The 23,086-nt window shown below is 38.0% G+C and overlaps 2 protein-coding genes and 1 pseudogene across 3 annotated transcripts; 1 reads left to right on the top strand and 2 right to left on the bottom strand.

Annotated features, from left to right (window-relative positions):
- Positions 1 to 739: 739 nt before the first annotated feature.
- LOC133864455 (disease resistance protein Pik-1-like) lies at positions 740 to 1,548 on the top strand. The gene is made up of 3 exons (XM_062300795.1): positions 740 to 891; positions 968 to 1,076; positions 1,195 to 1,548. The coding sequence occupies exons 1-3, from the start codon at positions 886 to 888 to the stop codon at positions 1,488 to 1,490; spliced, it is 411 nt and encodes a 136-aa protein (XP_062156779.1). The 5' UTR covers positions 740 to 885; the 3' UTR covers positions 1,491 to 1,548.
- Positions 1,549 to 7,076: 5,528 nt separating this feature from the next.
- Positions 7,077 to 17,640, bottom strand: LOC133863679 (protein EARLY FLOWERING 3-like). 2 transcript variants are annotated; one of them, XR_009899422.1, is made up of 5 exons: positions 16,173 to 17,640; positions 14,334 to 15,280; positions 9,457 to 9,508; positions 7,673 to 9,320; positions 7,077 to 7,411 (listed from the first exon to the last, which is right to left on the bottom strand). XR_009899422.1 is itself a non-coding variant. In XM_062299723.1 (4 exons), exons 1-4 carry the CDS (start codon positions 16,395 to 16,397, stop codon positions 8,451 to 8,453), a joined length of 2,094 nt encoding a protein of 697 aa, XP_062155707.1. In that variant the 5' UTR covers positions 16,398 to 17,640; the 3' UTR covers positions 7,471 to 8,450. The 2 variants fall into 2 exon arrangements, 1 of the variants encoding a protein (XP_062155707.1); XM_062299723.1 differs by lacking the exon at positions 7,077 to 7,411 and having other exon boundaries at positions 7,471 to 9,320.
- A 2,404-nt stretch (positions 17,641 to 20,044) lies between these two features.
- On the bottom strand, positions 20,045 to 21,602 carry LOC133863164 (ethylene-responsive transcription factor 3-like; annotated as a pseudogene).
- Positions 21,603 to 23,086: the final 1,484 nt, after the last annotated feature.

The raw sequence follows: 23,086 nt of genomic DNA, 5'->3' as shown, positions 1-23,086 counted from the left end.
GAAGGAAAAAAATTTTGCCGATAAAACTATTGTTCTAAGTGAGATGAAACCAATTAAAGATATGATAAAAGAGAAGGGGCAAAAAAAAATTTCTTGCTAGGTTCGATAGGCAAAAATAAAAAAATAAAAAAAAATTTTCCCACTCCCTCTGCCCTGAGTTCAATATTTCCAATCAAATCAATACTTCTTTTTTATCAATACTATCTACATATCTATGCCTGAATTTCTGCCGAATACGTAATTAATGGAATAACAAGGCAATTAAAAACAGATTTTTTTTAAAAAATAATAATAATTCCTAACATAATTTCATTCTATATACCCATTACTGGTAGGCTTAGGTCAAATTCCATGGATTGGCGTTGACCGGGAGTCACGAAAACAATGGGCCTTCAAAGACCTCATGTTATGGAAAATGTTATTCAAGCGTTTCCAGAAATATAAATATAATTATATTTTGTGTTGGAAAGAAATATAAATATAATTAAATTTACGCGTAGTCGGCCAGGAGGAGGAGTCGTTTGTTGAAAGTCTTGGTTTGATTAATTCATGGGCATATTATTGAATATTCGACTGAACGTGACTTAAGCCGGCCGGTTGACTCACGAGTCGTCGGACTAATCGTGTTAATCCGCCAAAAACAGAGTCTTTCGTAGAAACTGAACAGACGGAACAGTCCACACAACCAGACTAATAGAATAGTTCCAGAAAGGACTATAAATAGACGCATCCCAAACGACGTTCGATCAGTTCCTACAATAACAAGTACTTAACAACACAATTAATTCTAGCTAGCTACTTTCTTTTTATATAGATAGCTAGCTACTTTCAATCTCTTCACCATTCTCTCTCCCCTACAATCATAATCACAAATTAACCAACACCATGAAGGTATACAAATTTTGGCTTTGTTTTTAACTTAATATAATTAGTAAATCAAAACTTCTAATTGAATTTCTTTCTGCCGCAAATTGTGGTGCTCAGGGTGTCCATGGATGGGCAGAAGTCTTTTTTCTGTATTATGGCCGGACAGGAGGCCCGCACCAAAGCCATGAAGATTGCAGTTAGCGTTCCAGGTAACAATATATATATATATATATCAACATGCATGTTGTGTGTGTATATATACATATATAAAAATCGAAATGATAAAAATTATATATATATATATATATTATTCCGATCCATTTTCAGGGGTGGAAGCAGCAAGTTTGAAAGGGAACGACAAGGACCAGATAGAGGTGAAAGGGGAAGGGATTGACACCGTCAAACTTACGAAGTTGATCCGGAAGAAAGTGGGGCATGCAGATATAGTAAGCGTGGCGGAAGAGAAGAAAGAAGATAAGAAAGAAGAGAAGAAAGAAGATAAAAAGGATGGGGCGGCAGTGCAAGTGGTGTGGCCGTACGCGAGTGGTGTGCCTAATTACCACCCAATCTATCACGAGATGAACCAGGAGTACCCCTACAATCCTTCCTGCTCCATCATGTGACTATTTATTTATTTGTCAATATATAATAGGGAGAGTACGTAGCCCGTTTAGTAATCAATCTCCCCTCCTCTTATGGAAAATATTTTTTGTTGAGTAAAAGTTAAAAATGTGATATAAAGTAAAAACAATTTATATGAAAAAGTGAAAAAATTTTGTATTGTAATAAGTTTTTTATTTAAATAATAATAATAAATTATTGATGTGATATAAAAAGTAAAAAAAGTTAAGAATATTTTGAGTTGATATTTTTTTAGAGATGTGAAAATAAGAGAAAGGGAGAGGAGAGGGGGTTATTAAACGAGGCCTTTAATTTTCATATATATATATATATATATATATATATGCAAACTTGAGAACAACGTTCATACGTGCCCTGATACCAATTACTTGCTAGTTGAAAACTTGAAAAGGTTTTTTTTTTTATTTTTTTTTTTTATTATTCAAATATGAGAAAAGGGGGAAAAGGGAAAAAAAAAAAAAATTTAAAAAAATCTTGAAAAGGTTGCAAGCAAGTTTGTGCGTCACAAACCAGTGCAAGCACACACGAAATAATTAAATAATTTAATTTCCCGAAATAATAAATTATTAAATCGGGAGGACTATGTTTGAGATTTATGGAGGGGCGTAACACACGAGAAAAATCAAATATCATAAAAAGAATATTATCATTTTCCATTTTGCATCAAAAGATCAAGTGCAACTCAGAAATTAAAGGTCAATTCAAATGAATTTTTGGATATAAAAATTGCCGTGGGATATTTCATGTGTTGAAAGTATTTGGTAAAAGTTAATTTAGAGATAATCGGAGTCCGGTTGAGGTCCAATTAAATAAAATATGAAAATTGAAATGGAATTATATATATACCGAGAACTCAAAGTTTAATTTAGGTCAAATGGACTCAGACCGCTTCATGCCATGCGTCAAAACGTTCATCTAGCTCATAGAGATCAATATTCTCATAAAATTTTCTGACAGTCGAAGGCTTAGATTAATGAATCAATAGAATTAGAGTGTTAATAATAATAAAATATATCCATAAGTTTACTACCAAAAAATAAAGAGAAACAAAGGAGGAGGAGGAGGAGGCTAGAGCCACTTGATCATGGGTGTGACAGTGACACCCGGCAAGTGTTGCACCGTGGGACCGCATGGTCACTTCGGGGCTAAAAAGGGTAATTTTCACAAATTAGTTTTGTGAGTTCTTTTTGTTTTTCTCTACGATTATGTGTATGTCCATTTTTTTCAAATTAAGTACTTATAATGCCCAAATTAGTCTACGAAGTTTAGACTTTAGATTAGTATTTTATTTATATAATGATATATTCAATTTATTAAAAAAAAATTATGATAAAGTCCATGTAATACCCGAATAAAGTTGAGAACTTTACAATAGCACTATTATAATGCCTGAAAACACTAAAATATTTTAATAATATTTATATCTATGTCGTAATAATGCATGTATGAAAATATGAGTAATTGGTACGATAGTTGTCATAATGTATTCCCAAGTTAGGGGTGGAAAAAGGCGATTACAGATAGCAGTTATTGAGCAAAATCGCTAACCATAACCAGCTGAACGGTTAGTAGAAATTGATAACCACCTCCACCAACCGCCTAGGCGGTTGGCATTTTCAAATAACCACCAACCGGTAACCGGTAACCAAGAACTGCTTTTGACTTTTGATTTTTTTTTTTTTTTTTTTTTAACTGTTGTACCTGTTTTGAACCTTTCTTTAGCCTAGTTTTTTAAGGCCTAGTTTCTATTCTGTAATTTGTTAAATTAGGCTACCTGTAGTAACAATGTTTTTTATACAAGTAGAAATGTGGCACTTGCTGAGAAGTTCTACATATCAAGAGCCAAGTCTAGTAGTTTACAAAATTTCCAACATTTTTCTGCAACATTGATTTCACCCTTAAGCATGGACCATATTAAGATCAAATTCAAAACACAAGTCAACACACCATATTCAAAACACAAGTCAACTATCAACACACTCACACTCACAACATCGTTTGATTCACAACATCAAAAAATCAAACCATATTCAAATAGCTCATAGTCCACATGCATGTCCACAAGTCTACACACCCATACTCAACTCACAACATGGTTTGATTCACAACATCAAAAAATCAAACCATATTTAAAAAATAGTCTATAGTCTACAAGTCCACACACCTACGCTCACAACATGGTTTGATTCATAACATCAAAAAATCAAATCATATTCAAATAGTCCATAGTCCACAAGTCCACACACCCACACCCATCAATTATCAAACCATATTCAAAAATCAAACCATATCCATAGTCCACACACCCACACTCAACATAAAAAAAAAAAAAAAAAACAATAATAATAATAATCTTGTGAAAATAACAACAATAAATATTATAAATTTAAAAAATTGATAAACTAAGCAATTGTATTGTAATATAAATATAATAACAAGTTAAAAAATAATAACCTTCCTCTAGGAAAAAGATGTTTCAGTCGTCCTTGAATTTGAATGTTGATTCTGAGGCCCATCTACAATAGAAAAAGTTTGAGTTAAATAAATAAATATATAATGAAAACTAAGTGAAATGAATTTATAAATAACTAATTCATTTAACAACCATAGCATGTTTTGTCCATGTGATTCATTAGAATACAATCCCGAACATGGTTTACATTTGAATTGGAATTTATGCAGTCAAATTCTGTCACAAGCTAAATGAAATGAACTCCATGTACAACTGGATCTTATATATATATATATATATATACCATATTAATCCAGACACAACACATACCAGAAATAAAGACAAGCCCACATATTTATGGCTTCTGTTCTAAACATAAAAAGTGACAAGGGAGGACAGAAGAACAAGATAATTGCCTAGTTCAAACTATCGAGACATCCCAGAGCCCAACCGAATTGTGGTCGAGCTATGCAACTGTCTGTACCGGATACATGTGAATGCAATCTTCCCAAGGACTATTAATTAGGAGAAGGTTTTACATTCCTCAGGGCCTCCCAAACCGCACCATTACAGTTGAAGCCACTCCCAAATGCAATCTGCAGGCACGGCTACTCTTTCGCATTCTCCCCTTGGCTTCCGTATAAAACCATTTGTCAGGAAGATTCCAGATAATCTCATGGACTCTGTGTTTGACAATCCAAATAATCTTGAACCACCACAACCCTCCTTTATTCCCTTACGCTCAGTCATGGCCCGCAGATAATCATCAAAAGATTACAGATTCAGGACTGTCTCGTTTATTCTTCGGCTGCATTGCAGGCTTTCAGATCGATTGAACTCATTGTTTCAATTCTAGCTCTGAGGGAGAAACAACAACAAAATTAACAAACAAACAAGAAATTCCAAAAAAGCAAAAATCATGCAATCTCCCCCTCTTCTTTTTGTTTCTTTCTTACACCCGTGTAAGAGCTAATAATAAAGAAAAGCTGACCTTTTTGGGGGAACAGGACTGTACGTAGCTGATCAAGTGACAGACCGGAGAGCGAGCGAGAGGGAGAGAGACAGCTGTTAAGCGGCGGTTTCCGGCGAGCGTACGGAAGTTGCAGAGAGAGAGAGACAGAGAAATACCCATTGTGTCCTATACTCTGCCTATAAATAGCTGGACATACGTTATTGTTTTTACACTAAAAATTCACACTTCTCTAGCTCTCTCTAACGATCAGACAGCAGTGAAAAAAAAACAAATGGATAAATATTTAGAATAGTGAAAAAAAAAATTGGAGCTACTCCAAGTAGAATTGCTACGTATAAATTCTTTTATACTTAGCATACGTTCATTCTAGTTATTAGAATTTAAATTATGTTGATATAATGCCTAAATTATTAGGGAAAGTGTGATCGAATATATCAAAGAAAGATATTATATTCAATCATTCTTTTAAAATTACAAATGCGTCGTTATACTGCCTAAATATTTTTAGGTATTTTACAATAGCGCCGTTGTGATGTCCGAATAATACTAAGATATTTTAGATATCTCGTTATGATGCTCAAATAATATTAAAATATTTAGATATGTTGTTTGAGGCCAAAGTTACATTTATGATATTGTAAACATGGCATTATGCTGCCCAAATTTTTAGGATTTAAAGTAAGGCTTAGGAATGAGAAATATAGAACATAGGCTAATATGGAGATACAATGTTAATGCATAAAATTTATGAAAGCGCAAAAAGTTATCTTAAGAGTATAAACCTAAACGGTAAGTTCAAACTTACCATGTTATGTATGTTTTCTTTAGCCTTGTTATTATGATTACACGTATAAATATATTTTGAAATATTTTATATATGTGTTAAATAAAAATGTGTTTTCAAAAGGATATGATTGAGTTTTGAAATGAAAATGTGATTTGCGAAAATGATAATATTATATGGAAATTATGTATGAACGCATGCAAAGGCTCAACGGTTAGATAGAGATTATGCGCATAACACCTCAAAGCTATGAAAATGATAAATAATTAGCACATTGTGGTTAAATAGGGTATCACTTAACACCTCGAAGCTATGAGATGAATAAATTATTAGCAACCTTGCGGTTAAGTGAGATAGCACTTAGCAAACTCTTGAAGATAAGTAGGAATATAAATTCACTTATTGTTATGATGAGATATTATGTTATGTACTAAAGTAAGTTAATTTTAACTAATGTTTTTCTTATCATGGTATGAACTGTTTTACTGCTTCATATTATAAAATGCGGAGTTAATTATGTAGTAAGAAAATGCAAATGAAGATATTTATGTTTTATTACTATGTATCAAACTGTCTATCACCTGGTTTACTATTTAGCCATACTTTTATTAAAAACAACTTTATGAAAACCCTGCATACATGGCTGTCTAGTAAACACTAGTGATGAGATATTTTATAAACAACTGAGAGCTCAAATTATAAATGGTCAGTTTGCTTGAACTTGCTAAGTCTTGAACTCACTCTTCCACCTATAAATTTTTATAGATGCAATTGAGGAAGAATAAGAAGAAGAAGCGGACATGTTCGAATGTCCGATCTATGACGAGGGAGGCTGAATGGAGGCCTCAGTTTTTGGAAGAATTAGTGTACTTAATGTTAATAGTAGAAATATTGCTAGTTTTATATGTGTATCTCAATATGCCACTTATGGCAACTTCTACTCTACAGTGTATGATTAATAACACCTTGTAAAGGATGTAGCTTGCTGTCTGTGGCAATTTTGGGTAAACTAAGTTCTTAGTTATTGATATATGGATATAATATGTGAAGTTTTTAGATGCTCTAGTACAATTATACTTCTAAGGAAACTCTTATCTTTTTTTTTTTTTTTTAAGAAAAAAATAAAGGTCTGCAAATATTTTATGAAGTAGTGTTACGTGTAATTTTAGATAATTACACTTACGTCTTTCTTTGAAAGGCGGGGCGCTACATTGTACGTATTCAATCTTCTTTTTTTGATGAATGAGTAACTTTCATTATCAACAAAGTATCTAATTATAAAGAAACCTTAACAAAGCTAAAGCAAAAGACAACAACCCACCTAAAAAATTCAACAAGAGAACGGAAAAAACACAACAAAATCAAACTAAAATCCTTATAAACCCTAAAATCCTACAAATGATAACATTTCTTTTAGTGGCCTTAGACTTACCTTTAGAGAGAATCATAGTTCTAACATCCCATACAATCTGTTTGAACAATTGTTCTTCAGTTTTGAGATGATTAACATAACGGATAGCATTACGGTTTCTCTAAAGGTTATAAACAACAGAAACAAACACCAACCGGCAAAGATAAGCTTTCAGCTTAGCATTCTTCCAACTCTGCATCCCCAAATCAACAATATCATCCCACCTTGTGAGAGGGCTTCAAGACGTTACAAAGACTCATAGCATGCTTCCAAACTCAATTGCTTAACCCAAAAAAAAAAAAAAAAAAAAAAAAAAAAAAATATCATTATTCTCAATGCCATACCGAAAAAACACACATTTCACCTCATCCTTATATTCCCAATTTAAAAGCTTTCTACCGGTGGCCAAAGCATCCTTCACCACTAGCCAAGTCACAAAAGCTTGTTTTTGAATGGAGAGAGAAAAACAAACTAAATCCCACCATTTCACTTGGTTGTATTTAATACAAATTGCATTCCAAGTATCTGAGCAAGAGAACTTACCAAATTTCGAAACAGTCCATTGAGGAGTATCCTAACCACCAACCAAAACCAAACACAGCTTACTCTTAATCTCAACAAGCATATCAGACCTTGCAGGCCTCCACACCCACCGCCCATCCTTGATGACCATAGAAAGCCAAGTATCAAGCTTGCTTTGGGCATCATAAACTACACGAGGCCCATAATTAAAATGAAGAACCCCATTGGGCTACCAATCATCAAACCACATATGAATCTTATAGCCATCTCCAACAAAAAGCTTAATGAAATGTCGAGCTTCATCCCTTAATTTCAACAGTTTACGCCAATTCTATGTGCAGACTTGGGGATGCTTACCTGCCAAAAGCTTCTCCCCTTCAATAAAATAGCCTCTACCCCGGCTATCCATAGAGAGACAGCTTTAACAAAAAGACTCCAAATATATCACATTATAGCCGCACAATTCCACTTCTCAAGCTTTTTGATACCCATCCCACCTTTCTTAGGTAAACAAAGCATGTTTCACACGACCTTAGCTCTAACTATGCCTTCGTCTATACCATTCCAAAGAAATCGGTTGAATTTTTGTTCAATAGCTTGAATAATTTTCTTTGGTAAGATGAAAATACTACTCCAATAAACTTGAAGACTGTAGAGAACATAAGAAATAAGTTGCAATCTCCCAGCAAAAGAAAGGTGGCGAGAAAGCCAAGAGTTAATCCTCCCAGTAATATTCTCTAATAAGATATCAGAGTCAGCAGCACAAAGGCGGGAAGAATATCCGAGATGAGACCACTAATCATACTTGTTTCCTCTCTTCCTGTATTGACCGAAATATCCGGAATGCTGATTGAGTTGCTGATATTGGATTATGAGGTACAACCTTTATAACTTGTGTCCGATGCTCCATAGTTTGCACATTTTGATCCAGTGCGTGAACTGTGGGTGCTGTAGGAAAAAGAGGAAGTGCATCATCTCCTTTAACCCTGTCAGAGGGACTACTTGCTCCACTTCCCTGTAACTCACTCTCTTTTGATGCTGGGAACTTGCCAGCCTGAAATGAGATTGATTGAGTTACCTCGCTCGACATGTTACAGGAGCTTTGCTGGGGCATGGTGAAGTTGATGTCCCCGACCATCAACTGATTGTCCGGTCCATTCGACCGAGCTCCGGCAAACGGGCTCGTTTCCTCAACGCCTGAACTGGATCGAGATTGATTCATGACTGGCAGCCCATACAAGGAAAAGTATGTCTGGCCTAAAGGACGTGTGCCCGGAAGAATTCCAAACCATTGGTGAGAAGCTGGAACACCATAAACAGTGTTTGACATGAAAGGTGAAGTTGGAGGAGGATATGACCCCGTGTAGGGCTTGTAAATAAGTCCTTCAGATGGGGACATTGCAGGAACTAACCACTGATTTCCTGGTGGTGGGGGGAAACACCATGCGGCTGGTTTGGTCACAGGAGGAGCTAAAGGTGGATTTGCTGAATAAAGCCCATAATTTGACTTCATAGAATCATCATTGGCTTTAACAATCAGGGGAGCGGGAGGTTCTGAAACATCGTCAGATAGCAACTTCTTAACTTGAGGTACTTTTATTGAACGCTTCCCCAAATAAAGGTTATCTTCAAGCAATAGTTGCGGTGACCCAGCAATCATTCTTTGTACCTGTTTCAATTTGAAAGAGTAAATATAACTCCTTTTCTTCCAAAGAGTGAACTGAAAAACAGAGAAAACACGACCACATCTAATTGAACAAACAGCTTAGCAATTTGAACAGGCAATATTGCAATGACCAGCTTACCTTAATCAGTCTATGCAACTCAAACACTTGCAGTGCGAACACTGTTTGTTGTCTGAAAAGTAAAACATAATAAGAGTTGGATCAAGCACTAAATAATTTTCAATCCTGAAAGGTTGGAAATGAAAATTTTAAGTTTTCAAAATAAAATGTTCATGGAAAAAGTATAAGTAAACCAAAAGGAATCGACTTTATGGTCTTGTCAAGAGCAACAATGAATGATGAAAGCACAAAAGAAGGACCAATTAGTTTTGGTAAAACCAATAAAGAAAGATAACTGTTCATCCAAAAAATAAAGGGCAACAGAACATCACTGATGGGCGGAAGAAGACTGTTCTTTGTTAAAATTTGTGGTGCTTATGGAGGGAACGCAATGATAGGCAGTTTGAGGACAAAGAAAGAACTACTAAGGATCTCATTTCCTTTTTCTTTCATTCTTTGTACTCTTGGTTGGCTGCGTTCCTCGCACCCTTATCGTTTAGTTATAATGATTTCCTTGTATTGTTTTATACTTCCACCTAGATGCCTTTCTTATATACTTCTTATGTACTTGATTGCGTTTTGCGCTTTTTAATGATATTTCTCTTACTTATTAAAAAAAAATTTGTGGGTAAACCTAAATTATGGGAATTATACCGGAAGCAAGAGAGAGAAAAGAGTAAAAGAAATTACGGATGGTTCGGTGTTAGATATTTATATTCATCACTCTGAATAGCCTCTAGAACTATATTTTGCTCACATTAACTTAGTCTTTAATGAAAAGGTCCCTATTTGTAGGATAGTGAGAAAATACTCTCCAAAAATATTTGATTACAATCAACCATTAAATAGAGAATATTTCGATATTAACCTAATATGAAATATATGAAAAATATAATATATAATATATTTTTCATGTAGTCTAACATCCCCTCAAACTAAAAATGGAAGATTCTGAAAGCTTAAGTTTGAAAACAAAAAACGGAGGTCAGCAGTGAAGACTGACGGCGGACGCTGCCGGAGGAGATCACAGAGGCTGGGGGTAGCGACGGCAGCAGGTGGCTGGAGACGGGCCGGAGTACAAGGCCAAGATGGGCCTAAAACCAAAAACTGGGCTGACTGGAGCCCGATCCAAGAAAGGCTCCCGATCCATAAAAAAGTGAGAAGCTGTAAACCACAAATCCCAAACTGTGACCTCAAACGTTAATATGCATTGACGACTCATATAATACCACTCTTAACAAGACTCTGGCCTCCTTGGATCCCCTTACTCCTAAAGCTGGGTATAGTTTAGGATAGGTTTTAATAATCTAAGCCCTCAAAATACTCTTATATTACCAAACAATAGTGTTGATAGAAGACAGTATCTTACATCTCTTTTTACACCATTTAAATGTCTTTGGATCCCTAAACTCTGCCTCTTTGTTTAGAAAAGAAACAAGAATCAAATTTTTTCTACAAGGGGATGTTTGACCTCCATTTATTCGTTTCACCAGAGAGGAACACCTTGTAACTGACCCATGAATAAGGTTCCACATAGCACCAGCAGTGGTGAAGAGGATTCCCCGCTCACTGAGCTATATGAGTCAAGTGACCATTCCTAGACAATAAATCATCAGATGATTACCCTTGCATTTTATATATATATATATATGAGAAAGGAAAAAAAAAATCAATAAGCTATGGAAGAGATCATCCTTGCTAAGTTGCTAGATGTTTAGACACAGAAGAAGAAATGCAATGGAAACATGGAAGACGCACTGTTTAGGATAGGTAAAGAGCCGGTCAGTGAACTTGAAAACTGAATCCTTTAGTCGATTTGCTTTGGTAAATAAATATTTTAACTAAAAGGGGAGTCCAAAAATAAAAGGTGGCGCAAGGCTGGTACAGGGCTGGGAAAGTATTGAAAAAAATAAATCTCAATGTTAGCGGGTTTCTGAAGAATAAAGCAATAGAAAGACTCAATTGAAAGTGCAGGATGTGTAGGATATGGGAAAATTCAATGGAGAAGTGATGCTTTACCTTAACAAGCCTTAATCATTTGTTTATCGATTTGCGCTGTCATTGTATCTCTTTTTAATCTCCTTGCATCTTCTTGTAGTGCTTCTCTCTATAACATCTATAAATCAAATTGTTGCACTAGTGTATATTTCCTTAAAAATCTTTTCTTTGATAAGTAATCAAAATATCAATAAAATTGAAAAGAGTTATCTAGGTATACAAGAAATATACAAGAGAAACACCTACCTAGAAGAAGAAAATAAAAATAAAAAATAAAAAACAAAAAAGCAAAAACAAAACAAAACAAAACTAAGCACCATAGCTGTCCAAATATAAAGAGTATAAAAGAAAAATGACTTAAACTCCACCAAAGTCCTCTCGTGATCCTCAAAACTTCTATCATTTATTTTCCTACAAAGACACAATAAACGGCAAGAAGGCACAATCGTCCACACAGCAAGAGTGCTACCGCCAGTCCACCAACAAGCAAACAAGTCAACTACTCGTCTAGGCAAAACCCAATATAGCCCAAAATGATTGAAAAAACATTCCATAAGGCACAAGCAACCTCACAATAGAGGAGCTAGAAGATGGTCTACAGACTCTCCATTTCTCTTATACATACAACACCTATCAACCACAATAACATGCCGCTTCTTAAGATTATCCAGTGTAAGGATGTTCCCTAATGCTGCCAACCAAGCAAAAAAGCCGCTCTCAAAAGAACCTTAGCCCGCCAAATACTCTTCCAAAAAAAAAATAATGCCATTATTACAAACATGGGTATTGTAAAAGGAGCTAACAACGAGTAACCCTTTTTCAGAGAGGGGCCCACCAAAGTTTGTCTTCACCTTTCCATCTCACTCTAATTGAATACAGCAAATTGAAGAACGAGCCAATGTGTCCTTTCCATTGTAATTAAATTTTGATGTACTCTGTGTGTGAGAGAGAGAACATTAATGTGGCATTGGATTACAAAATCTAACATTGCCTCTAGAATCTACATTCCCAAGAATGTGATGCCTGTTAATCTAGATTCCCATAAATGTGACTATTCCCATGTTAGGGATGATTAGAAATCTGATAGGATTCCTGAAAAATATGAAATTCTAATGTTTGGTTTACTCGTAGGCATTCTCTAGGAATATTTATTCTTCCTAAAATATCCTTAAGTATGTTTTGTCCAAATTTTCCTTACAATTTGCGCATTTTACTACAAAAAAAAAGGGGGGGGGGGGAGGAGGCAAGTACACTTTACCCCTCCTGAAGTATCCATCCATTTGCATTTCGGCATCCAATGTTCAAAACTCGGTAGTAGACCCTCCTATCTAGCCAACTTTGGTAAATAATACCTTCCGTCCATGCTGTCCGTCTCTTTGGACGGAAACGAGGTCAAGTGTGTTGCACGTGAAATTTTAAGGCTACATTAAGACCATTTTGCCCCTCCTCCATTCAGAGAAATTTGATGTACTCAAACCAGGTCGGTTCGAGTCTTGACACTTTTACAGATCTAGTCTCGGTCTCCGGCACAAGTGACTGAGCTGGAACCTTGGCAGTTGATGCAGATACTGGAGTCGAAGGAGCGCTTGAGGGAACGGTCTTTGGGGCAGGTGACAAAGGAGCTTCTCCGGTGCAAGCAGAGGCGTAGAGCTGACCGGAACCAAAGCCAGTGGTGAGCTAAATGGAGCAGTTGCATAAGGTTTAACCATTGGAGTTGGCACAGCCAACCTCGATGGAGTTGGCACTGCCGGCTTTTTCACAAGACTCGAAGCCGGTGGAGACGACAATGGAGACGTGGCTGGAGCCGAAGATTTAGGCTTCGAAAGGTGCTTTGGCTAGCGATTGTGGCTTAGATGGAGCCACAGTTGGTGATGAAACCGGTGAAGTAGCACCCTCCGAAGTCGTCGGAGATTTGGATGGCACAGCCGTTGGGGACTGGGCTCCGACGCCGGCGACAATGGCACCAATCAACCGATGAGTGCATCAAACAGTGACGGATTGCTACGCGGCTTGTTGAATTCAGAGGAATATTTCTCTGAGGGGCAAAATGGTCTCAATGCAGCCTTAAAATGTTACGTGCAACGCAGGTGACCTTGTTTCCATCCAAAGAGACGGACAACATAGATGTAATATATTATTTGCCAAAGTTTGCTAGATTGGGTGGGTCTACTACCGATTTTTTAACATTGGACGCCAAAATGCAAATGGGTAGATACTTTATGAGGTAAAGTATACTTTCACCCCCTCCCCCCCCCCCCCCCCCCCCCCCAAAAAAAAAAATACAATTTAGACCTTATCTTTGTTGGCATTATCTTTATTACCATTGTCCTTGCTTCCTTGTTAATTCATATCAGAACGTCTAAAATATTTTAACCCATTTAATTTCTCAAGAAGTTCTACTGTTAGCAATGGATTGTTATTGAGGAGGAAACTACCCGTTCACCACAAGATTGTATAAGCACTCTCGACAATAAACAATTTCCGGTGCTATTGGTTCTGGCCAAAGGTAATTCCACCGTTATTAATAATGTAAATTGAACTTTTGGACCCAATAAATTTAACGGTAAACAAAGTACGATTAGGAAATGTGTGGCAGTAAAATAGTTTTTCCAACCATTGTTGCGTGCTTTAGTTTCGAGTTATCACCATATTCAAACTCTTTAGAAGGGAATCCACATTGCCAGCAAGACTAGGCGCTTGGGAGGGAATATATTCACATTCCTTAAGTTGAGAAGTATGTGGATCCATTTATGGATTCTTCAAACCAGACCACAAATGACAGAATACAGAGTCAAGTGTACGAATACCAATCAATGCATATGATGTACATAGCAACCAAAACTTGACACAAATAAGCACAAGCAGATGTACATAGCAATCGGCAGGAAAGAGATACTCACTTGATAATAGCGCTTCTCGCTTTCCAGAATAGTTTCTCACCTATCACTCCAACAACATCATCAGGGGAGATGTCTACAGCCGACCTAGATTCCACCATGCATGCATCCGAGACATTGTCATGTCTGTCTACCAATTCCACAGATCCACATCTCTTGTCTTCACAACACTCACTGCCATTTACAAACCCATTAAGGCTTCTATAATCTTCTCCAACTGATGGCCTCGAACATGATTTGCTTCTCAACTTTGAAGCATTTTCCTTTCTGGGTACTTCCATGTCATCTCTGACGGCTGTTCTGTCTTTCACAGCCATATACACTTGTTGCAACCTGTTATCTACCGAACTGCTTCGGTTTTCTTGATCCGATGATGCACGTGTTCTCTTTAACGATTCAGAATTTTTAACTTTGGTTGATGGGATTGAGGAAGTCTCCACCAAATTATTTCTAGATGACTTGATTGAAGAAGACCTTTCCACAGGGTCCTGATTACTGGAAGACGCTTTTGAATCTTCTCCAGTTTCCTTCCTCAAAAATCCTTCTGACTTTAGATCACCATTTATTTCCTTGTCACGAACATTTTGATGTTTCACAGAAGAGCTTAAGCTCAAGCGAGGGGGTTTTTCCCTACCTCTGCTGTACTGACAGTTGCCACAATGTGGAGTTATTCCTTCACCAGCAGTACCAAGCTTCTTCGAAGAGAAGTTAATCTTAAAGTTGGAGAAATTGTATGACTGACTTGATTTGCATTTCAAAGTTGATGATGCCGACCCTGTGGCATTAAAACTTGGATAACTTGTAGGTTTCATGGAATTCTGCTCATGACTTGCCATCATAGTGTTAAACTTAACTCCGCTGAAAGAAGAAGAATGAAGCTTCTCTGCCGGTTGAGAAGGTGAAGGGGAGTTGCTTAACGGAGTAGACAAACTCCTTTGGTGAGCACCAACCTACAGTAATGAACCACTTCATATAAATAGGCAACAAGATCAAACAACACATAAGTAAAAGCATTCATATTTTATGCAAAAACATCAAGCAAATTTTAGTAAAACCCCTTTTAGTACGAGGCAGTGAAACTTCAATTCATACATGATAGAATTCTGTCACATGCAAAGCCACCCTGAAGCACCCAAAGCAGAAACGAAGGAAAGAGACAATATAAATCCAGAAGTCATCGTAAGTAAGAAGAAACCTTAAGCGTTCTTAAGTAAGAATAAATCCAGAAGACATGGGCAAACTGATCACTTAGGGGAGAATTAAGATTGTTTTGACAGTGTTCGATAACAGCAGAAATTAATAATTAAATATTGAAAAGGAAATTCAGAAAGAGAAAAGATAACAAATGGAGAAGAGAAAGACCATAATTGCTCCAAATAGCAAACAAAGAAATAACTCTGAAAGATAGAAATTTAATTAATGCTTCAAAACTTGAATTGTTCCATTGAGTGTCTATCCCTTATGTAGACTAAGATATGCTCCTAATTTAACAAAGAAAAGGAAAAACTAAGCAAATCCTAAAATAAAAAGAAAAACATAATCCTAATGGAAAATGAAAAGCTCAATCCTTACTGAAAAAGAAAACTAAAAGACACATGCATAAATAAATCCACACTATGGTCGGTCTTCTCCTGCATCACAAACCAATATAAAGGTACTAAAAGGTCATGGTTCAATCGAGCAGTATGAATTTTATTCAAATTGAATGACCTAAAACAGAATAGAGCTCATACAGAAGTAATGCCGTGATAAATTTGAATGACTTCACAACAAGGAAATAGTTGCCCATATGAACTATAAATTGATACTTAAGAACAAAAATGTGTAAGTAATTGAACTCACATAGCTCGAGGGCATCGAAGGAGTCAAGCTGCTGCCGTTACTGGGCCAAATGGGCAACGTGGATGCTGATCCAGAGGTAAACCCTTGAGAAGGAATACTGAGCTGTTCATAGAGAGCCATTTTGTTCCTTGGAGGTGCTCTTGGGCCTCCTTTCTCTGCATCATTTACATGAAGTCTAGGAAACATAGGAGTCATCAACTTTTCCTCGTCTTTTCTCCCTCTCATCCTCTGTTTTCACACTATCTCCACAGAAAAAAAATCAATCCACTCGCTAACTTCACACCAAAATCCCATTTCCTATTCTTCCCACACAAAACCCACAACACAAACCAAAAGACCTGAAATGTTTCGTCCACTAAATACGACTCCAGAAGTACCTGGGATAAAGCTACTTCAAAACGAAGTTTTTATGACAAATTCAACCATAAAATTGACTAACCATGTCGCATCAGTCATGTTCTGAAGAATTCACATCTTTATAACTGCCCAACAGCCCAAGATCAACCCACAGCAAAGAAACAAATATCCTCATCGAAAATCATAGAGAAGCAGCCAGGACCACATGAAGAATTAGTGAGAAAACACACATTCAGAAGTACCCAAAACCAATCCACCTGACAAAATCAGGAATTTTTGGCCCAAAAAAACCAAAAACCGAACAAACAACATAACATGACTTTGGTACCCTGAGCAAAAGCTTTCATGTGACCACAACCAACCCACCTCCAAAGAAAGAAACCAAAACTTCAGTTGAAAATCAGATACAAACAGCAGACACACAAGAAAATTGTTGACCCAGCATAGAATAATAGGAGGTAGAACAAAGTTAAAGGAGAGAAAAAAGAAACACTAAAGGAGGCCGGATAGATTCTGCGGGAGAAGAGGGTTACCTTGAGAGGATCTCATCAACGAAAAAAGTGGAGAGCCAACAAAACTAACAAAGAAGGTGTGGGCATTATGGGACCCAAGTGGATAGAACTAGTACTACAACTCCTTTAAGAAAATGCCCATGTCCAACAAAATTCCCTTCCATTACCATCAAATACAGTCCAAGATCCTGCCCACTCATACACTACCCACACAAGCACAACATTGTTCGTTCCCGTTAGAAGATCGACAGGAGTAGGACTTTGTACATGACAGGCATGTTGATAAAGAAACATACATGTGGTTTCAATCAAATAATAAAGAGCAAGTGATAGATATGAATAAAAAGAGTTATTCATCAAAAAAAAAAAAAAAAAAAAGTATTTTTAAAAGAGTATTACATTTATTTCATATCGTTAAAATGCACGATTATAAATTTTCATGAAAGAATACAGTCTATACAGATTTGGCAGGGCAGAACATGCTGGACCCCAGTGCAGAAAGCTGCTACCTGCTCGAGTCTCTCACATGGTGGTTTTTGGAGAAGTGCTGTGTTTTTTTTTTGAATGAAGTGTTGTGTGTTTTGTGACCACAACTTTTTCTCCTAAAATTGGGCGTATCTTTTTTTTTTTTAACGAAAAATCCGCTAAAAATCGTGTTCGATCATTGTCCATTGGTAGGGGATCACAAGAAACTTTGTCACGCGCAGCTTAGAGCGTGCTTGAAACTGTCGATTTTAATCGTACGTGAATAGTGAAGCCAATATGCCATTTGCATGGAGGGTTTGAGGATTCGACACGTGGTGAACCTTTGTATCTGGGTGGGGCGCCATTACGAAGTCAGGCAATAATAAGAACTTAATTACATCCAACTCCTCGCACCTAAATATTTACACCCTGATGTTGCATTACCACATCATTTTTTTTTTTTTTTTTTCATTTTCTTCCTTTGACAGCAAAGATGAGAGAGGAGAACATTCTGGACTAGTCGTGAGAGGGCCGGCAATTGGAGAGAGAGTGCCAGAGACGGAGAGAGAGACGGCTGACTGGAGCTCGGGAGAGATGGACGGCAGGCAACTAGAATCTCCCTTTCTCCGTAGTTTCCCATAGCCCTTTTCTCTGTGTCTTTCGGTCGGCCGTCCTCACTGGTGCCGGTAGATTTGGCCGATCTCTATCTCCTCCTACATCGCCCTCTCTCCCTCACCGTAAGATCTGGTCGATCTTTCTCTCCCCCTGCATCTGGCTTTCTCCCATCATCCTCTCTCTCTATCACTTTCTCTCTCTCTCTACGACCGACCTTTTTCCCATCACCCTTTATGGCGGCGTTGGGCGGGGGAGAGGGAAGATGGAGATGGAAGGATGAACTTTTGGGTGAAAACCAAATCTCAGGTCGTCGGAGGTTGGGCGGCGTGGTCACTGGTGCTTGGAGGTTGGGTTTTGATGGTTGCCGGTGGGTGGCTTTCGGCCGGAGGTGGGAGGGAGAGGGAAGATGGAGGAGGGGACAAATTTTGGGGAATGAAAAATGTTCAAAAAGAAAACGAAACAAAAAAAAAAAAAAAAAAAAAAAAAAAAAAAGGAAAAAAAAAATCTGATGTGCCATTCCGCATCAGGTTGTAGGCACTTGGGTGTAGGGAGTTGGATGTAAGTGTAGCAACTCTCTAATAAGAAATTTATGCTTGATGGAGCGAAACTAAAGCATAAATTCCTAAATTCGCCACTAAAGGCGCTTGCTTTGAAATTAGTATATACAAAATTCTTTACTAACATGAACATGGTAACACCATTATGATTTATTCAGCTACTCTACACATTTCAAGCTGCAAAATCAAATTCATATACACTATATAGTAAACACATTAATCACATCTCCTACAATACTTTGTTTATGCAATCTAATATTATGAATTATCATCTAAAAAATATTTAAACAATACTATAAAGGAATAAAAAAAATAAAAAAGAAAAGAAAAGAAAATGTATCTATCATTTAATTGGAATAAGTAGACTCTTGTTTTTTTTAACGCTAGTTAGACTTTGTTTACACCATGTCCAATCTTCAACATATATATATATATATATATATATATATATATATATATATATATATATATATATATATATATATATATATATATATATATATATATATATAAGGGGTTTAAAATTTTTAATAAAAGAGTGAAACAAGCAAAGTTTTGTGAACTTTTGTGTGGGTTCATTTCAAAATGGCAACAAAATATGTAAGGCCCTTAACTCTTTGCATGGGATGAGCTCCCTAGGAATATTTTCTTTTTCCAACAATTGCATGGGCGGTGGCCCTTGTTGAACTATAAGTGGTAAATCTTGTATATACCAATTTTTAAGCAAACACCTTCAATGGCGAATAAGTCACCTCAAAAGTAAGGTGCGACCTCCCTTAATGGTTCCCAGGGATGATGCGACCACCTCCGAGGCTTCAGGGGTGGTGTGATCCCTCCCAAACTCACCATTTCCCAAGGGGTTGGGGCCACCCTTTATAAGGCTATGGAAATTAAAAGAGAAAGCAGAATAAGAAAATAGAGACAAAAACTTTTACATAATGTGGCCTATAACTTATATTCACAGGATAAAGCTCTAAGGTCTAGATTTTACTCTTATTCACTTTACATAATTACAAAACAAAATACTTCTATTTTTTACAGGAAAATTGAGATAGATAAGTATGGTAAGATTTGATTACCATCTAACTTGATTGCAATAAATTTTGTAAAAGGTACCATGTTATATATTCTAACTTCCAATTACAATTATATATGAAATAATTTCAATATAGGAAATATAACGGGCTTGTTTGACAAAGGTTTCCACTATTCGTATTTGCCTTTTTTGCCCATCAAGCTACAGTAAACAAGGACACTAAAGTCAAAAAAGGCACTGCAAAGTCTGCAATCTCTCTTATTTTAATATTTTTAAACTCATCCATCTAAAACACATTCGTTGACATGGAAGACGAAGTGCCTTTCCCTCCTAGGAGTTTCTTTCATTGTTGTCGTCAACGACCAAAGACGAGGAGTCGCAGTCGCTACGGCATTCATCGGGTAAGGACGGGTGCACAGGCGGTACTGTGCCTACCACCGGGGGGGCCACTACCGCCACCCTCGGCCGTGGGGGCCCACCACCGCCACTTGTGGCCCACTAAAGGACTCCACCGTGCTGCTCATACTACTCGTCATCAGCCTCGCCGCGTGTCGCTGAACCGAAACCCTCCCCTCGTCTCGGACCCGAAAATCAGTCGTTTGAGCGGCGGTCACCGGGAAATTGATCTTTGCCGTGGGCCCCCGTAGCCACAATGTCGCGGCGTCATAGGGCAGTTTTGCGTTCTCTGCTGAGTCGAATGTCCCGAGCCAGACCCTGGTTTTCTTCCACCGATTTACGATCTTAGCCGCGTATCGGCTGCATGCCTTTTCCGCACGCCTCTGGGTTCTTCTACAGTAAACGTAGGTTTGAAATGGATGATGTTAAAAAAATATTAAAATAAAAGGGATTGTGCAGGGCCTTTTTGACTTTAACGTCCTTGATTACTGTAGCTTGATCGGCAAATACGAATGGTGGAAAGCTTTGCCAAACAAGCTCAACATCTTCCCTCAAACTCAAAGTGAAAGATTCTAGAAGCCTAAATTTGAAAAGATTTTTTTTTTTTTTTTTTCGCTTAAGATGACAGCGGTCGGCAGTGAAGCCTAGAGATGGTTGAAAATTTGCTGGAGTTAGTGGCGGCCAATGGTAGTGGCGGTTAGCGATGGTGACCGAAGATAGCCTTTAACAACAATAGGCCGAAAATGGGCCAAACATTAGGCCAACTATGACGTCCCACATTGCTTGGATATAAGAATGATGATGTGCTCAGGCGAAGTAGGGGGTCGAGAAGTGCCCCCTCACCTCCTCAAAAGTTTCTTTACTTCCGGTGAAATTTTTTTGAATATCCTTCTTGCCCCTCCTCAATCACTCATTAAGGAGTAAATTATTTTTTTTAGAAAGACTGAGATATATGACTCTTAGCCAACAATTTTTCGCGTTTTGGTAAATTAAGTTGCTCAGAAGTCAGAACTGTTCAAAATCTTCAGAAGAAATGAAGGTTGAAGACGAACAATGTAGTTCGTAAAACGCAGCGTTTAATGAAACAATGAAGGAGTTTACAAACCAAAATTTTTGATTGAAACGCGCCGTTTCATTTATTTACTGGTCTTGCATTTCGTCAAGACTCAAACGCACCGTTTCTTTTATTTTTCATCTCAAGTAAGGAACAATGTTCGGGGTAAAGCTATTTAATTAGAAGAAAAAGTTCTCTCGGGAAATGGTCTTCCTTAAACCAAAACCATATCCTTCTCCGTTCTTCTCCTTCCACCCCACCACAAATCCATCAACAAACAGTACCGCTGCAAGTTTCGCCGGCACCATCTCCAGCCAAGGCAGAGATATCTCTTCCAGATGCACCACCGCCCTCGCATTCTTCCTCTGGGTTTATTCTTCCTCTACTAAACCCAGTAACGATTCTCTCAATCATATCAAGGTGCGCAACATTAATCATGTTGATTCTTGAAGTATTTTCTTTTAGTTTGTTTGAAAGCGTAATGATTTGGTTGGTTCATGCACGATTTTTTCTTATTCTTTGTGTTCGATCACCGTGTGAGCAGAATAAGAGTAGAACGGCGATGATTAAAGAGGGTCTGGCTAGTTTTCAGACCTTAAATATTGCTTTCTTTTTGTCTTTTTTCTTTTCAAAAAAAAAAAAAAAAAACTAAAGCACGGCTCTAATAAAAAAGTTAATTAATTTTTTATTAACTTTAGATTATTTTTGTTTCATTGATAAACTAAATAATAAAAAAAAATAAAAAAATTCTTGACCCTCCGAACCAAAATCCTGGCTCCGCCACTGAATGTGCTTAGATGTATATTCTCATATGTTTTGATACAACACGTTTTAAAGCTGTGATGACTATAAATAGTAAAATAAAAATCTGTTTAAGAGAGTAGAAAAAGAAGTAACTCAAGTAAATAATTGTACTTTTTTAATAGCTACTTTAGTTATTATTGTTGAAGAGGGAATAACTTCTATTCGGTGGTGGCAAAAACCACCACCTTTTTGCCCACCAATAGCAAGTTGACATATCAGCATGAAACAAAAAAAACACAAAAATGAAAGTGTAGGCAAAAACACCGGATCATTCTCCTTCCTTCACTCTTTTAGAGTTTTAGTCTTTAGAAAAAAAAAAAAACAAAAACCAAAAATCCTCCTCCCAGCCACTGCCCCACGCGGCCACGCCGGACCTCGAGGTCGGCGGCAGCTCCACGGCTGGATCGGCGACTCCACGGCGTCGGAACTCGAAGGAGAAGACGAATGTGGTGGGTAGTCCCTGTACGGGAAGGAGAAGACGAACTGCTTGGACCCAAAGTTGGCCAGGGATGGCCGCGCGGCCACCCCCGGCCACTGGGGGTGGCCGCACGGCTACCCTCGGTCCATGGGGCGGCCGCGCGGCCATCCCCGGGGTCTGGGGGTGGCCTTTGGGCCAACCCTAGATCCATCTAGGGCTGGCCCGATGGCCACCCTTGGCCCTGCGCGGCCACCCCCGACCACTGGGGGGTGGCCGCGCGGCTACCTCCGGTCCATGGGGAGGCCGCGCGGCCACCCCCGAGGTCTGGGGTTGGCCCGAACCTGGGGGTGGCTTTCGGGCCAACCATTCCGTCGGCCGGGTGGACGTCGATCCGTAGGAGGAGCAGCGTTCGGTGGCGTGTTCCGACTCGGGAGTTGGCGGCATCTTCCGGCCTGGGCGCTGCTGGCAGCGGATCCATTACGGGCGTTGGTTTTGGCCTGGCTGGTGTTCCGACCCGGTCGGTGGCAGCGGGTCCGTGGTCTGGCCTGGGCGATTTCAGTGTGGTCTGCCCTGGGCGGTGCCGGCGGCGCCCGGCCTGGCTGTGGCGGAATGCTGCTTGGGCAGGGGCGGTCTCTTAATAAAAGGGTGGCTTGCAAAATTAATAAAAGGGTCTCTTAATTTTGTGATGTGTCAAAATGTA

This window comes from Alnus glutinosa, chromosome 3, assembly GCF_958979055.1.
Source record: "Alnus glutinosa chromosome 3, dhAlnGlut1.1, whole genome shotgun sequence".
NCBI lineage: Eukaryota > Viridiplantae > Streptophyta > Magnoliopsida > Fagales > Betulaceae > Alnus > Alnus glutinosa.
The sequence above is the reverse complement of the archived record's forward strand: the minus strand, read 5'-3'. Positions and strand labels throughout refer to the sequence as shown.